The sequence below is a fragment of the Capra hircus genome, chromosome 5 (genome assembly GCF_001704415.2).
Source record: "Capra hircus breed San Clemente chromosome 5, ASM170441v1, whole genome shotgun sequence".
In the NCBI taxonomy this organism is placed as follows: Eukaryota; Metazoa; Chordata; class Mammalia; order Artiodactyla; family Bovidae; genus Capra; species Capra hircus.
In genome coordinates, this window is record NC_030812.1 from 112,905,519 (window position 1) to 112,919,646 (window position 14,128).

The 14,128-nt window shown below is 59.3% G+C and overlaps 1 protein-coding gene across 3 annotated transcripts; it reads left to right on the top strand.

The window, feature by feature from the left end:
* On the top strand, positions 1,127 to 13,911 carry TSPO (translocator protein). 3 transcript variants are annotated; one of them, XM_018048872.1, is made up of 4 exons: positions 1,127 to 1,234; positions 9,882 to 10,092; positions 12,619 to 12,757; positions 13,451 to 13,911. In XM_018048872.1, the coding sequence occupies exons 2-4, from the start codon at positions 9,911 to 9,913 to the stop codon at positions 13,661 to 13,663; spliced, it is 534 nt and encodes a 177-aa protein (XP_017904361.1). In that variant the 5' UTR covers positions 1,127 to 1,234; positions 9,882 to 9,910; the 3' UTR covers positions 13,664 to 13,911. The 3 variants fall into 3 exon arrangements, with proteins under 3 accessions (XP_017904361.1, XP_017904363.1, XP_017904362.1); XM_018048874.1 differs by having other exon boundaries at positions 1,128 to 1,234; positions 13,475 to 13,911; XM_018048873.1 differs by lacking the exon at positions 1,127 to 1,234 and adding an exon at positions 2,582 to 2,599.

The following is a 14,128-nucleotide window of genomic DNA, read 5'->3' on the forward strand; positions in this document are numbered from 1 at the left end:
GGCCTGGAGCCCTGCATGCAGGCAGGGCTGGGCTGGAGGAAAGCTGCGATGCCTCCCCCACAGGGCTTCCGGGGCAAGCCACTGGGCACCTCCTTACAGGAAGAGGGCCAGGGCTTGCTGGGAGGCGTGGCCAGATCCACTTCATTAGAAACACCAGCCGGAATGCCTTGGCCCCAGTACTTTGAGGGATCCAGGAAAATGTAATTTCTTTTAAAATCAGAAGAAAAAGATGAGGAGAATGTTATCCTTTTTTCATCCTTGTCTTTAGATCAACACAGTCAAAGGCTGCCCATAAAGGCAGAAATGCCAGGGCCTAGGAAAACCAGATCCCAGCCCTGGGGAAGCAGGCATAGTTCATCTTGTCCCCGCTTCCCTGCCTCAAGTGTCCATTGTGGGCAGTTGTGGTTCGGCCATCTTGGGGGCCCTGCCAGGCCAAGTTTCCCAAGGGGGCCAGGACAGGCCTGGGGCTGCAGTCATTAAGCAGCACCAGCAGATGAAGAGGTGAGGTGCTCAAGGTCTGGACCTGGACATGCTCTCATCAGAGTGACCCTGGCAAACTGGAGGCCACCTCTGGGCTGTGATGCCCACTGAATGTCCAGCGTCTGTGGTCTCCTGTATTACCACCTGGCATCCCCAGTCCCACCCCGCTGGGCCCATTTTACAGATGAGGGGATGGAGGCTGAGTGAGCCAGCTACAAGGCAGCTAAGCCTAGACTCAGAGTGCAGCTCTGCCTCCTGTCCTGGGGCAATAGCTAAAGGAACTGGGGTGCTCCTCCAGAGATGGAGGCCCAGGGCGGCTGTGTAGAAAGCTGTTTAAGGTTCTGCCATGAGGCGACTGCAGTTCCCTTCTCTGAGATCGGTTGCCTCTATCGCCCCATTTTACAGACGGGAAAAATGAGGCTCAAGAGAAGGGACTTGCCTGCAGCGCCGGCTGAGTCTGCGCGGCGCGGCGGCCACCGGGGGAAGGAGCAGCGGCCGGGAGATCCGCTCGTGCCTGCGCCCGGAGGAGGCAGAGGCCGGAGGCTGAAGCGCGGTGACCTGCGGGGCTGAGGGCGCCCGGGGAGGCGGCGGCCGGAGGCGGGAGCGCCCGGACCCGCGGGGCTGTGGGCGGCACGGCCCGGGCTTCCAGCCAAGACGGGCGGGGCCCGGCGGGCGGGGCCGGGCGGGCCCCGGGAAGGGCCGCCACCTCCCGCCGCTCAGTGCCCTTCCCGGAGCCGAGTCCTCGTCGTCGCTCGTGAGTGGGGACGGGGCGCCGAGGGGGTGGCGGGAAGGGGGCTCCGGCGGGGAGCGACCCCCGACATTGCCCGCCAGCTGGCGCGGGGTCCGAGGGAAGGCTGCGGCAGGAGGCCACGGGGCAGCACTCTGACCCGGATCAGCCGGAGGGGCGGCCGGGGCGGCAGGGACCCCAGTCCTGGCCTCCGTGCTCGCGTTCCTGCGCTTCGGGATCCTGGAGAGATGAGGGGCGCGGGAGGAGGGCCTTGGGCAACGCGGCCCTCCCGCACCCCGCCCGGGGCCAGACACCCCTGCTTCCCGCCCATCCCCTAGCTGAGCCGGGGAGTCCCGCAGAGGGCGGGAGTGGCAGAGCCAGGCACTTGAAGATCACAAAACACCAGGGAGCCCTCGTGCTCCCGATCCACTTGAGACACCCCACTTCTACGGGAGGAAACTCAGGCCGAAGAGGGGAAGTCATTTGCTCAAAGCCAGAAGGCCCGCAGAACCTTAGAACCGGGTGCCTAGGTCCCGGTGTCCAGTGCTCAGGTGTGTAGGTGGACTGTAGCCTGCGCCCCTGGTGGGGGCAGGACCCCCGAGCTGTGAGCTGCCCCTCCTGCAAAAGAGCTGGGAGCTGGGAGCCCTGGTGGCAGGGGTCCTGGTGTTCCCGATGACTGGGTTTGCCTCCTGGTGGGTGGCCAGCCAAAAGGCACGACCAAGCAAAGATGGGGAGAAGGAAGGATTTCTTACTTGCAACAGCTAAGGAGAGCGTCTTGCAGCTTTCCCAAAGCAGCATCTCCTCCTACAGCAAAACTGTGTGTTAGTCACTCAAGTCATCTCCGACTCTTTGCCACCCCGTGGACTGTAGCCCGCCAGGCTCCTCTGTCCCTGGAATCCTCCAGGCAAGAATAATACTGGAATGAGTAGCCATTCCCTTCTCCAGGAGCTCTTCCTGACCCAGGGATCAAACCCAGGTCTCCTGTATTGCAGGCGGCTAAGCATCCATGCGTATTCATAAAGGGGCTAGAGTGGAGGTGAATTCATAGAATTCATAGAATTGGGACAAAGCTCAGCAATGTCCAAGCTTCCGTTGATTGAAATCACAAGGGATCAGCAAAGGTCAACTTCTTGTTCCTTAGGTTCCAGTCGATCTGTTGGCTGGGAGTGGGGATTGCAAGGGTGGGGATGAAATTCTGCAAAACAGCCAAAAAAAAAAAAAACGTGTTTCAGGCCAACTTTCCCCACGGAAACAACTGAGAGTCTTCACAGCTGACTTATTATCTTTGCAGTTGTTGCTTCTCTTGCCTGTTTGTTCATTCACTCCCTTAAGATTATTACCGGGATCTGTTCAAGGGCAAAGCACCCCGGCCGGGCTTAGATCACGAAACAGGTCAGTCCTAAAATGGTTTCTCTTGTGTCAAGAGAGCCATGCCTGGTTCTTCCTTGGGGGTTGTTCTGCCCTGTCTGCTCACAGCGGGGGTTCCAGCTATGGACACACTGCTGAGCGCCGGAGCAGCCTGGCAAAGCCCCGGGGCCTGGCCTGGGCTGGGAGTCTCTCCGCTGGCCTGGTGAAATATGATGGTCCCTGGTACTGGCCACGTGCTCCAGAGTGAATGGCAGGAGGACCAGGGCTCTAGCCTTCCCTGAGGATATGGGGTCGAGGCCGTTCCAAAAGGGTCATGTCCAGGGAGGAGGCTGTGGACGAGAAGCATGGCCCAAGGTGCCTGGAACACCGGGTCACGGGACCCGGAACTCTGTGACGTGTGGGGACCCCACACAGGGCAGCAGGAGGCAGGGTCCGCTCCTGCCCGGTAGCTCTGGGTTGGGAAAGGTGCTGGGGAGGAAGGGAGGGGAGGTGACCAGCCTCTTCGGAGAGCAGGGAGACAGGTGCTCAGCACCTCCAGAGAGGGGCTCAGTGGGAGTCCTAGGTGCCCAAGGGGGCCTTTGAACAGAGAGGGGCCTGACATGCTCAGCCAGGACCCGGCCCAGGGGCTCAGAGCAGGGCAGCTGGGGCTCAGATGCTTTCGTGGTCCGACGGCAAAGGCCTGCCGCCACCACAGAGGTGGTGGCCACTCAAGCCCAGAGGCCACTTTCTCTGCCTGCAGAGTGTGTCTGTGTGTGTACGCGTGTACACACACGTGCCTGCCCCCCCGCCCATGACTGAATGGTATCCGGCTGGATCTGGCAGAAACCAGAAGCCACTGACAGTGGGTCGCTGGGGAGAGGAGGGGTGGGGGCGCTGCCGGGGGGGAGAGCCTCATTTCTGCTGCCTACACTTTTGGTTTTTCCCGGTTTCAGTTTTGAATCTGTCTCTCATTTGTATTTCCTGTGACTTATTTTTGATCGTGGTGGCAATGTCTGTGTATGCACTCTGTCTTAAAAAATTAGTCATTCTCCATAAAGCAGATTCCCTTTTGTCACCCCCAGCCCCCGCCGCCCCCATCCCACACTGGCCAGGTTTCCAGCCACAGGCAGAATCTTGTAGAACTGTCTGGTCTGTTACATTGGATATTTTCATAATGAAAAAGATGAACAGAGCTTATCATGAGGAAGATTAGTTGTGAGTCATTAAAAAAAAAAAGAGGTGGGGGGAGAGTCTTAAAACAAGTCCCTGGGACCATCAGTGGTGGCTTGCAGGAAAGATAAGGCCTGGGAGGGTACAGCCTGGGGGAGGGGAGCAGAGAAACGACAGAACTCTGCCCGTTTCTGGGCAGCAGTTTCTGTTCCCTTCTGTCTCTGGCCTCAGAGAGCAGAGGGCTCCTCCAGAGGCCCACTGGCTCGACCCTCACTTCACAGACGGGGACACAGAGCCCAGGAGTGAAGCATCACTGGGGCTGGAGACCCCGGGTCTCGCCCCAGGGGGGCCGGGAGGACTCATCCTGAAACTGCTGCCCACGGGCCCAGTCAGGACCTGATGCCTCTTGGGGGCTGGGACGCTGCCCTGAGGCTGGAGGCAGTGAGGCTGTTGGCCCCGAGAGAATCTTCTGGCGTGCAGGCAGAGGGTGGAGTGGCTGAGGTGGGGTGGGAGGAGCTTGAGGGCTCACCCCACAGCCCTGGACCTGGCAGGCTTTTGGAGCAGGCCTTGTCAGGCTGGAGGAGGAGGCTGGTGGAGGGGAGGTGACCCAGCCCTCGCTGTGACTGGCCGTAAGACCCAGAGCTAAGGCCAGCAGGCTCCCAGATCAGGGCCTGGATGGGTGGTGTGGGCTTCAAGGTCACCCAGATCTGGAAACTTCTGTGACGCCCAAGCTTTGGTTTCCTCATCTGGAGAGTGGTGTGCACCATGGAGGCCAAGACTGTGTGGGACTCAGGGCCTGAGCTGAGAGGCGGCTGGCCCCTCCCCAGTGGCTTCTGTGAAGCTGGGTGGAGCAATGCTGACCCAGTGTGAGCCCAGCCTGGGCCTCCGCCAAGCTCCTCCCCACCCTGCTCACTCCCAGAGGCCAAGAGCCTTCTCCTGACCCCAGCGCCTGAGCGCTCTGCTTTGCCTTTCTAGGTCGTGGTTTCAGTGGCCTCAGGCCTCAAGGGTGAGGCCTTTCATCATTTTCACCCCGAGTGTTGGGTGACTGGCTGACATTTTCTCAGCCTTGGGTCTGCGCCATGAGGCTGGGTCTTCTCCTGGAGGGACGCATGGCCCCCGACCCTGACCCTCCCATCCCCTCGCTTGCCTGGCCCTCACTTGAGCCTCCCCATGACCCCATGAAGCAGGCAGGGCCGGTGGTACCCACCTGGTGTCAGGGGAAACTGAGGCCCAAAGTGGCGCTTTGGCCTGAGTTCACCAAGAAAGTTGGAGACGGAGCCGAAGTTTGGGCTCTGAGTCACTGTCTGATGGAAGCAAATAAAGGACAGGTGGGTGGCTTTGCCCCTCTGCCTGAGCCCCTTCCTGACCACTGGTGGTCCCTAACCCTAATACTTGGGCCACCTGATGCAAAGAGCTAACTCACTGGAAAAGACCTGAGGCTGGGAAAGATTCAGGGCAGGAGGAGAAGGGGGAGACAGGATGAGATGGTTGGATGGCATCACTGACTCAATGGACATGAGTTTGAGCAAACTCCAGGAGGTGGTGAAGGACAGGAAGGCCTGGCGTGCTGCAGGCCATGGGGTCGCAGAGAGTTGGACAGGACTGAGCAACTGAACTACAACCCCATCACAGAGTGGATCCCTCTCAGGCCTGCCTGGGCCAGCTGCCCCGCCCAGCCCTGCCCAGCCCAGCATGACTCAGCCTGGTGGCTCCCCTAATCAGGTTATTCAAGATCCTGGCTGTCCCCATGAGGCCTCAGGAAGCTCCCTGTCTGGACTGTCTCCACATGGGCATCTGAGCTACCTGTTTTCTGACCTCGGGGCTGGGCAGACCCATTAATCCCCTTGGTCCAGTGGTGCATAGATAAACAGGTGGGCAGCAGTGGGGTTCAAGCCGTGCTCCGTCACCCCGGCCTTGGGAGAGCTAGCACCCCTTCCCGGGCCTCTGCTTGTTCTGCCCAGCAAGCGGCCAGGGTGATGGGCTCTCCAGCCCCATCAGCTGGCACGCTGGGGACCGGCTGGGAGCCTGGGCACTGGCTGGGAGCTGTGACCGGTGACACCTGCCCACGACACCTCGGGGAGAAGTATGGACACAGGCCACGATGTTCATAAACCTCAAAAACATGCTGGGTGGGAGAAGCCAGACCCCACGGTCCACAGATTGCGTGGTTCCGTCTAGATGCGATGTCCAGAAAAGGCAAATCTGTAGACACAGGAGGCAGCCTGGTGGTTGCCGGGGGCTGGGGGCAGGAGGACCGGGGAGGGACTGCTCATGGGTGCTGGGGCCTTTGGGGGGTGATGGAGATATTTTGGAGCTTAATATAGACGATTGCACAACATCGGAAATGTATGAAATTGTCCCCAAACTGTGCACTTTAAAATGGTTTCTTGTGTGTGTATGCCTTTCATTTCAGTGAATCACAAGCAACAGGAAATAAAAACCAAATGGTCAGGAGGCTCTGAGGGGCCTTGGTGGCAGGTGGGGCATCTGGGGCCGGGGTGGAGGTTAGGGACTGATGCTGTGATGAATGTAGGGAGAAACAAGTAGGAGGGGATGCAAATTTGTGTCCAAAGCAGGATACTCTTTTTAAAAATGTTTATTTTGGACTAATTTTAGACTTAGGCAAAGTTACAGAGGTAGTACAAAGTTGCCACACACCCTTCACCCAGCTTCCCTTCCCAGACCAGGAAATTCACACCCTGTTGGTACCGCTGCTAACGCCATCCGTTGGCCCAGGACACCATCTGCCCAGGATCCCACCTTCTGCTCAGCTATTACTTGTCTTTAGTCAGTGATGCATCCTTCTGTCTTCTTCCCTTGCCTTCCGTGACCTGGCCCTTTTCAAGAGTGCTAGAGGGCAGGGCAGGTATGTGGTCAAATGTTCCTCCAGCCGGGACTGTGACAGTTTCTCATGACTGGATCAGAGTTTGCATTTGTGGCAAGAATACCACGTTGAGTGTGTCCACCTCTCTGAACCGGGATACATGTCTTATACTGGTGGCATTAACCTTGGTCATCTGTAAAAGGGACACTCCTGGGGAGGGGCACTCATTTGGGACAAAGTGGGCATACATTGGAACTGTCCTGGGCAAAGGCTTATACGGTCATCCTGCAGAGGCCTGAGCTCTGGCCTGGCTCAGGGTCGGATCCCCTAGCCTGCCCCTGGGCCTCTAGGCCTCAGTGACCCTGTCTGTGTGTGAGAGTCAGTGCGGGGTGAAGCCCTCCAACCTGCCCAGCCCACGTCACCGTCCAGGGGAGCCCTCAGGCCCTGAATGCAGCTCATTATGGTTGCCCAAAGGCTGCCACTTGACTGTGGTTTCAACACATCTGTTAAACGGGCCGAGCGGGGCTGTGCCCGGTGGTGTAGATGAGAAAGCAGCCGAGGTGGCCTGGGCTCCCCTGAAGTGACACTGCGGAGGCTGGGTCCCCGCGCTCCACGTCCCCCGGGGCCAGCACTGGGCCAGTGCTCTCCTGGACCGGGCAGAGGTGGGCCTTGTGCTGTAGTGAGATCAGATCCTCACCCCCGCCCCAGGAACAGTTCCATGCCCCCTGGAAACCGGAGGGCTGGGCAGGAGAGGGTGGGGGAGAAACACGGGCTGGTTCACCTCTCAGGAGCCAGCCCCGGGCAGTGTTTATCCTCACAACTCACCTGTGCAGCGATCGTGGTGGGGGGTGGGGTGGGCTCACTGGCCCCCTTCCATAGGTGAGAAAACTGAGGCCCAGGGACGGAGCACTCACTCACTGGATGGTGGAGCTGGAATCTGCCGAATGCCTAGCACCCTCTGACGGTTCCTTTTATTTTTTCGTAATATTTCTTTATTAATTTAGCTGCACTGGGTCTTAGTCGCAGCACGTGGGATCTTTAGTTGTGGCATGTGGCCGACTGTTTAAAAGTGTGCTCCTTATAGACATTTTGGAAAACGATAACAGAGCATCTTAAGTTCTGCTGGCGAGCGTGGGCCTTAGCCTCCCGAGCTACCTGCTTGTGGAGGGACCCTGGGCAACTGCCCCTGCCCTTGGCACCTTGGGTCCATGCGCAGGTGGCGTAAGATGGTGTGGGCCCCTCGCAGGGTCTGAAAGGACGGTGCTCAGGCCGGGCTCACAGCGGTTCCCGGGAGGTGTTCCCTTTAGGGGGATGATGGCTGCTAACATCTTCACGGGCTTGTTACATTAAAAAAAGTTTTGTTGGCCACACCCTGCAGCAAGCTGAACTCGCACCCCTTGCATTGGAAGGCAGAGTCTTAAGCACTGGACTGCCAGGGAGGTCCGTCTTTAAGATGCGTATCCATGTTATCTATTGTTTGCTAAAATCGGGATCATTCTGTCGTCTATTTCATATTCTGCTTTCTGCGCCGAATGTTAAGGACAGTTGTCACGTTATTAGAGTCCGCCCAGCTGTACATGGGGGTTGACCCATCCCTTTAAGTCCCCAGTGCTGGGCACTGAGCTTACTTCTGCTTCTCGGGCACTTCTGCACCTCCAGGCCAGCAGCTGTCCTGCTGCCCCGTCAGCCTTCCTCCTTCACCCGGTGCCCTGAGGGCTCCCCGCTGCCCGCGGGTGGGCGCAGCCTCGTCTCTGCACCCGCCAGCCCGCCTGCCAGGTGCCTCGGGCCCCTCTCCCCTCCCGTGTCCTGGGGCAAAGTGCTGCCTGTCCTTCAAGCACCCTCTTCTCTCTGACCCCAGGTTGGGGCGCCCACTCTGAGGTCTGGGCCCCTTCTCCTCCGCCCACCGTGGTGCCCAGCCCCTACCCAGCAAGTGTGCTGAACCAAGTCCTGCTGCGGGGCTTCTTATCTCCTACGCACGCCCCGGGCCTTCCAACTGGAGTCAGGGTGTGTGAGCGGGGGCTTGGTCCCTTCATTTTGTGATGAGGAAACCGAGGCCCAGTCAGGGGTGCTGATAGGTTTAGGGGTCCCATGGCAGTTCCAGGCAGCACTGGCCCCCAGCATCCAGCCGGCTGGACTCTTGGCCGCAGTGAGCTCAGGTCTCTGGGTGCCGGGTAGGTCCTCAGTGCAGACCTGGGGGCTGCTGGGCAATGGGGTGTGGCTGACAGGCCGAGTCTGAAGACTGAGTCCCCTTGGCTCCTGCCCGGGGGGGTTCCAGCCCTGGGGTGGTGGTAACGGCACTCCTGCCCTGAGCCCTGCCAGCCTCGGGCCTCCACCAGCCTTAAACTCTGTCCCTTCTCACCCACAACAGTAAGGTTTTTGACCTGGGCAGAGCCCCAGAGTGCTGTGTGACCCCAGGCAGGCTGCTTTCCCTCTCTGAACACAGGAAAGGGGAGGCAGTTTCAGGGCAGACCTGTGGGCTGATGCTGCAACACCTGTACACAGGGATACCCACACTGGGCTGGACCCAGGTTGGGATGCTGATGTCCCATCATTTGCCGGAGGTCACTGGGTAGGAAAGATCCCCTGGAGAAGGGAAAGGCTACCCACTCCAGTATTCTGGCCTGGAGAATTTCATGGATTGTGTAGTCATGGGGTTTCAGGGAGAAGTCGGACACTACTGAGTGACTTTGACTTTTCACGGTACGTTGGTGGGGAGTGAGTACTTGAGCCAAGCTATCTGATACCAGTTGTCACGTGAACGACAGTGACTGAATGGGAAGTCCTGGAGCTCTGGGTGCAGGTGTGGACTGACAGCCTCGGAGAGCCCAGACCAGCAGTCAACCTGGGGAGGAAGGGGTGGGTGGCCTTCTTGGTGGAGGCTACCCAAACTGGCCTTGAATTAGGTGGCAGAGAGGAGGGGTCATTTACCAGGAGACACGCAGTCAAGGGCGAAGGTGAGCGAGCAGAGGAGCTTGGCAGCTGGAGCAGGGGCCGACGTGGAGCCAACAGGGGGCAGGGGCACCCAGGGGGCTCCTGCCCATTTGGGCAGTCTTGTGGGTGGGGGCAGGAGTTTGGGTGGAAGTGTGCTCCCTGGAGCTCTCGGGCTGGGGCGCCCGGGCTGTGGGGTGAACTCAGCACCCCCCAGCCTCACACATCTTTTCCGCACCTCCTGCCTGTTCCATTGATTGCTTGGTCAATCCACGAGGGATGAGGGGCCGGTAACAGACCCACTGCAGGTCTGCTCACAGTCGGTCCTTAGGAAACGCCGGGGAGCCCTCACCCCCCACTCTGGAGCCTCCCCATCTCTCACCCCAGCCCTGTCTTCTCTTTCAGAACTTTCCGGAACAGCAGCTGCAGCCGCAATGGCCCCGCCCTGGGTGCCCGCCGTGGGCTTCACGCTGGTGCCCAGTCTAGGGGGCTTCTTGGGCACCCAGTACATCCGTGGAGAGGGTTTCCGCTGGTACGCCAGCCTGCAGAAGCCCCCGTGGCACCCGCCCCGCTGGATTCTGGCCCCCATCTGGGGCACGCTCTACTCAGCCATGGGGTAGGTGGGAGTGGGCGCTGGCATGGCGCTGGGCCTGTCCACCTGCTGGGTAGGTGGGGCAGGGGAGGCCCAAGCCCGAGGCCCAAGCGTCTCCTCCGGAGGTGAACTCTCTAGGTGCTGGTGGGGAAGTGGGCACCATTTCCCGGCCCCGTTTGGCAAGTGAAGGTGGAGAAAGCTGTGAGGCCTGTCGATTGCACAACCGAACGCTTTCCTCTGAGGCCTCCTGGAAGGGGTGGCAACCCTGTACTGGCACTCTGGCTGTTTTTACAACTGCAGGGAGAGGCCGGCCCCGTGTGTAAAGTTGACGTGGGCGGGCGAATGCTTCCAAGATCAATAGCAGTGATAGCAGCAGCAGTCACAGTAGCCATTTGCTGGGCATCCGCCTGGGGTCAGGCTTTGCCTTTGTTAAGGTTCAGGACCCCTCGTTTGAAAAGAGACCTCCCAGGGACACAGGGCTCTACAGGCCTTCCTGGACAGACCTGGGGGGTGCCCAAGGAAATGCAGCCCTGGGTGAGGGAGTGCGCACTCTGCTGGCTGCAGTGGGGTTTGCAGCCGGGAGACTGGTCAGCTTCCCACCGTCCTCCGCAGTGTTCCCAACACGCAGGTTCTGTGCCCGCCCAGTGGGACTGCAGGGGGCAGAGAGCAGAGACCAGGAGACTGGTCAGCTTCCCACCGTCCTCCGCAATGTTCCCAACACGCAGGTTCTGTGCCTGCCCAGTGGGACTGTAGGGGGAAGGGAGCAGAGACCGGGCTGATGCCCCAGGCTCCTGAAGGGAGTAAGACGGTCCTCGAGGCCTGCCTCAGTGTCAGCCAGGCTGCACCCTCTTCCAGCCCCTGGCCCTGCCCTGTTGGCCTGTGGTTCTTCTTCCTGAGCCCCACTTTTTCCTCACCGTCCCAGTCCAGAGGCGCCACTGTTGCTGCCTTCACTTGCTCCAGCCTCCAGGCCTCCCCTCCCCATTGAGATTCCGATAGAGCGTCAGGCTGGCATCACCTCTCTATTTGTGGAACCTGGCAAACCTCTCAGAGTAGACAGCTCAGCCTCTGGACTCAGACTAGCTGGATTCAAATGCAGACTCACCTCCCGACAGCCTGCCAAGAGCTCTGAGCACTTCTCCCCTCTGTGCCTCAGTTTCCACACCTGCAAGATGGGGGTGACAGTCCTGCCCGTCTCATGACATAACCATGAGGATGAGTGAGCTAATGCTTGCAGAGAGGTGCCTGCATGTGTAGATGTGGAAGAAGTGAAATGAAAGTCGCTCAGTCGTGTCCAACTCTTTGCGACCTAATGGACTATGCAGTCCATGGAATTCTCTAGGCCAGGATACTAGAGTGAGTAGCCTTTCCCTTCTCCAGGGGAATCTTCCCAACCCAGGAATCAAACCCAGGTCTCCCGCATTGCGGGCGGATTCTTTACCAGCTGAGCCACAAGGGAAGCCCAAGAGTACTGGGGTGGGTAGCCTATCCCTTCTCCAGCGGATCTTCCCGACCCAGGAATCGAACCGGGGTCCCCTGCACCGCCGGCGCATTCTTTACCAGCTGGGCTGTGAGGGAGGGCAGTAGCTATTGTTATCAGTGGTGGTACCACTGCCCTTGTGGTCCTAGGAGCCCCCCAGGACCAGGGTCTCTTCTGCTTTACCTCCCAAGAGCCCCCCTCAGACCTTGGGGTACTGTTGACAGTAACTCAGGCTGACTCAGGGTCTCAGCTATGCCCCTGAAAGTGTTCGTCACTCAGTCGTGTCTGACTCTTTGCGACCCCATGGACTGTAGATCACCAGGATCCTCTGTCCATGGGAGTTCTCCAGGCAAGAAGTGGCTCAGACGGTAAAGCGTCTGTCTACAATGTGGCAGACCTGGGTTCGATCCCTGGCTGGGGAAGATCCCCTGGAGAAGGAAATGGCAAGCCACTCCAGTATTCTTGCCCGGAAAATCCCATGGATGGAGGAGTCTGGTAGGTTACTACAGTCCATGGTGTCACAAAGAGTCAGACACAACTAAGCTTTCACTTTCTTTCTTTCCCTTCTCCAGGGGATCTTCCCGGCCCAGGGGTTGAACTGGGGTGTCCTGCTTTGCAGGCAGATTCTTTACCGCCTGAGCCACCAGGGAAGCCCGTATATGGGCCTAAACCTTTACATATTTCTGTGGCCTAACCCTGGCAAACTCATCCTTGTCTTCTAAGGCCCAGCCCCCAATCCCCTGAGGCCCATTCAGCTGCATGCCTTCTGTACATGCTTCCCTCCTGACAACACTGATGGTGATGATGCAATTATTTATCGAGTACCTGTCCTAAGGGCAGCGAGGTACTGCCCTTAGCACCACCAAGATATTAACTCGAATCTCTGCAGTGACCCCATGAGAGACAAGGGCCCAGAGAGGTTAAGCAAGTTCCTGGAGGTCACACAGCAGTCAGGGGCAGGGCATGCCTGAGTCAGCACTCTGTGGTCTAAGAGGTGAGCGTGGCTTCCTGCCTTGCAGGGAGGCCCCTGGTCCCTTCCCTGTTGGTGCCCTGACCAGTAGCCTCTGTTTCAGGTATGGTTCCTACCTGATCTGGAAAGAGCTGGGGGGCTTCTCAAAGGAGGCAGTGGTTCCCCTGGGCCTCTACGCTGGGCAGCTGGCTCTGAACTGGGCATGGCCTCCTCTCTTCTTCGGCGCTCGACAAATGGGCTGGGTAAGTGTGGCCTTGGTTTGTCTCCCTGGTCCCTGGAGATGGCCCCTCCCTGGGGGGACATGGGGTACCATATCTCAGCCCCCCAGGCCCAGGATCTAAAGGTGGGGGGCAGGGGAGGCACATGGCTCCTGGTCCATTCAGAAGCTCTTAGCGGGGAGACCTCACGCTCCCAATGCAGGGGGCCCTGGGTTCGATCCCTGGTCAGGGAACTAATCCTGCATGCTGCAGCTAAGCCAAACGCAGCCAAATAAACATAAATATCTTAGGACTTCCCTGGCAGTGCAGTGGTTAGGACGTCACACTTCCAGTGCAGGGGGTTTGAGTTCGACCCCTGGTTGGCGAACTAAGACCTCATGTGCCACAGGGTGTGGCCAAAGAGAACACAGCAGCTCTTAGCAGACCAGTGCCCCTCAGCTGCTTTTCCTCCATGAAGGAAGCCTTGTGGGGTTCTAAAGCTCCGTGGACTTAGGGGCCTTGGGCGCAGGAAAACCCACCTTAGAGCTGATGCTGTGCACCCCTCCACGTGGCAGAGTTGGGCAAGGGTGATGGTTCCCATTTTACAGATGAAGAAACTGAGGCAGAGAACAGGAGCGGGGCCTGGCCAGGTCACAGAGAGGTGGCTGGAGAGTTCCCTCTGCCGCTGTGGTTACTGGGCAGCTGGGACACACCACCCTGTGGGTGGTGATGCCTCAGGCCTCCCCATCCTCATCTCTGCAGGCCTTGGTGGATCTCCTGCTGACCGGCGGCATGGCAGCAGCCACAGCCATGGCCTGGCGCCAGGTGAGCCCGCCGGCTGCCTGCCTACTGTACCCGTACCTGGCCTGGCTGGCCTTCGCGGCCATGCTCAACTACCGCATCTGGCAGGACAACCAGGGCCGGAGGAGCGGCCGGCGGCTCTCGGAGTGAGGACGCCTGGCCCTCTGAGGACTGCAGCCGCTGCGGGGCAGGCGCTGCCGGGTGGTGGGGGTCCCTGGGCTCCCACAGCCACCAGGCCGCCTGTCTGCTCTCAGCCCAGGGGGTGACTAGCAATTCCAGAGGTGCTCCTCTGAGCTGAGCTCCCACCCCAGAAACAACGTCCTGCACCTTCAGCCCTGCTCGAAGCTCGCTTTTGGAACATGAATTTTATAAACCAAATAAAGTGTTTCAACTTCTTGGCCGTGGCCTGTTTGCTTGGGTGGGACCCCTGGTCGTGGGGAGGGCGAGGGGCTCATCCTCCGGCTGGGTGTGTCCGGGCTGGGTCATCCGTGGGATGCAGACTAACACCTCTCACGACCCTCCCAGGAAAGGAGGCGGCCTGCCCAAAGTGGAGCGGCAGACACGGGCAGAGAATGGGTTCAGCCTTTGCCCCCAGCCTGGGGAGGAGGTCCCGTC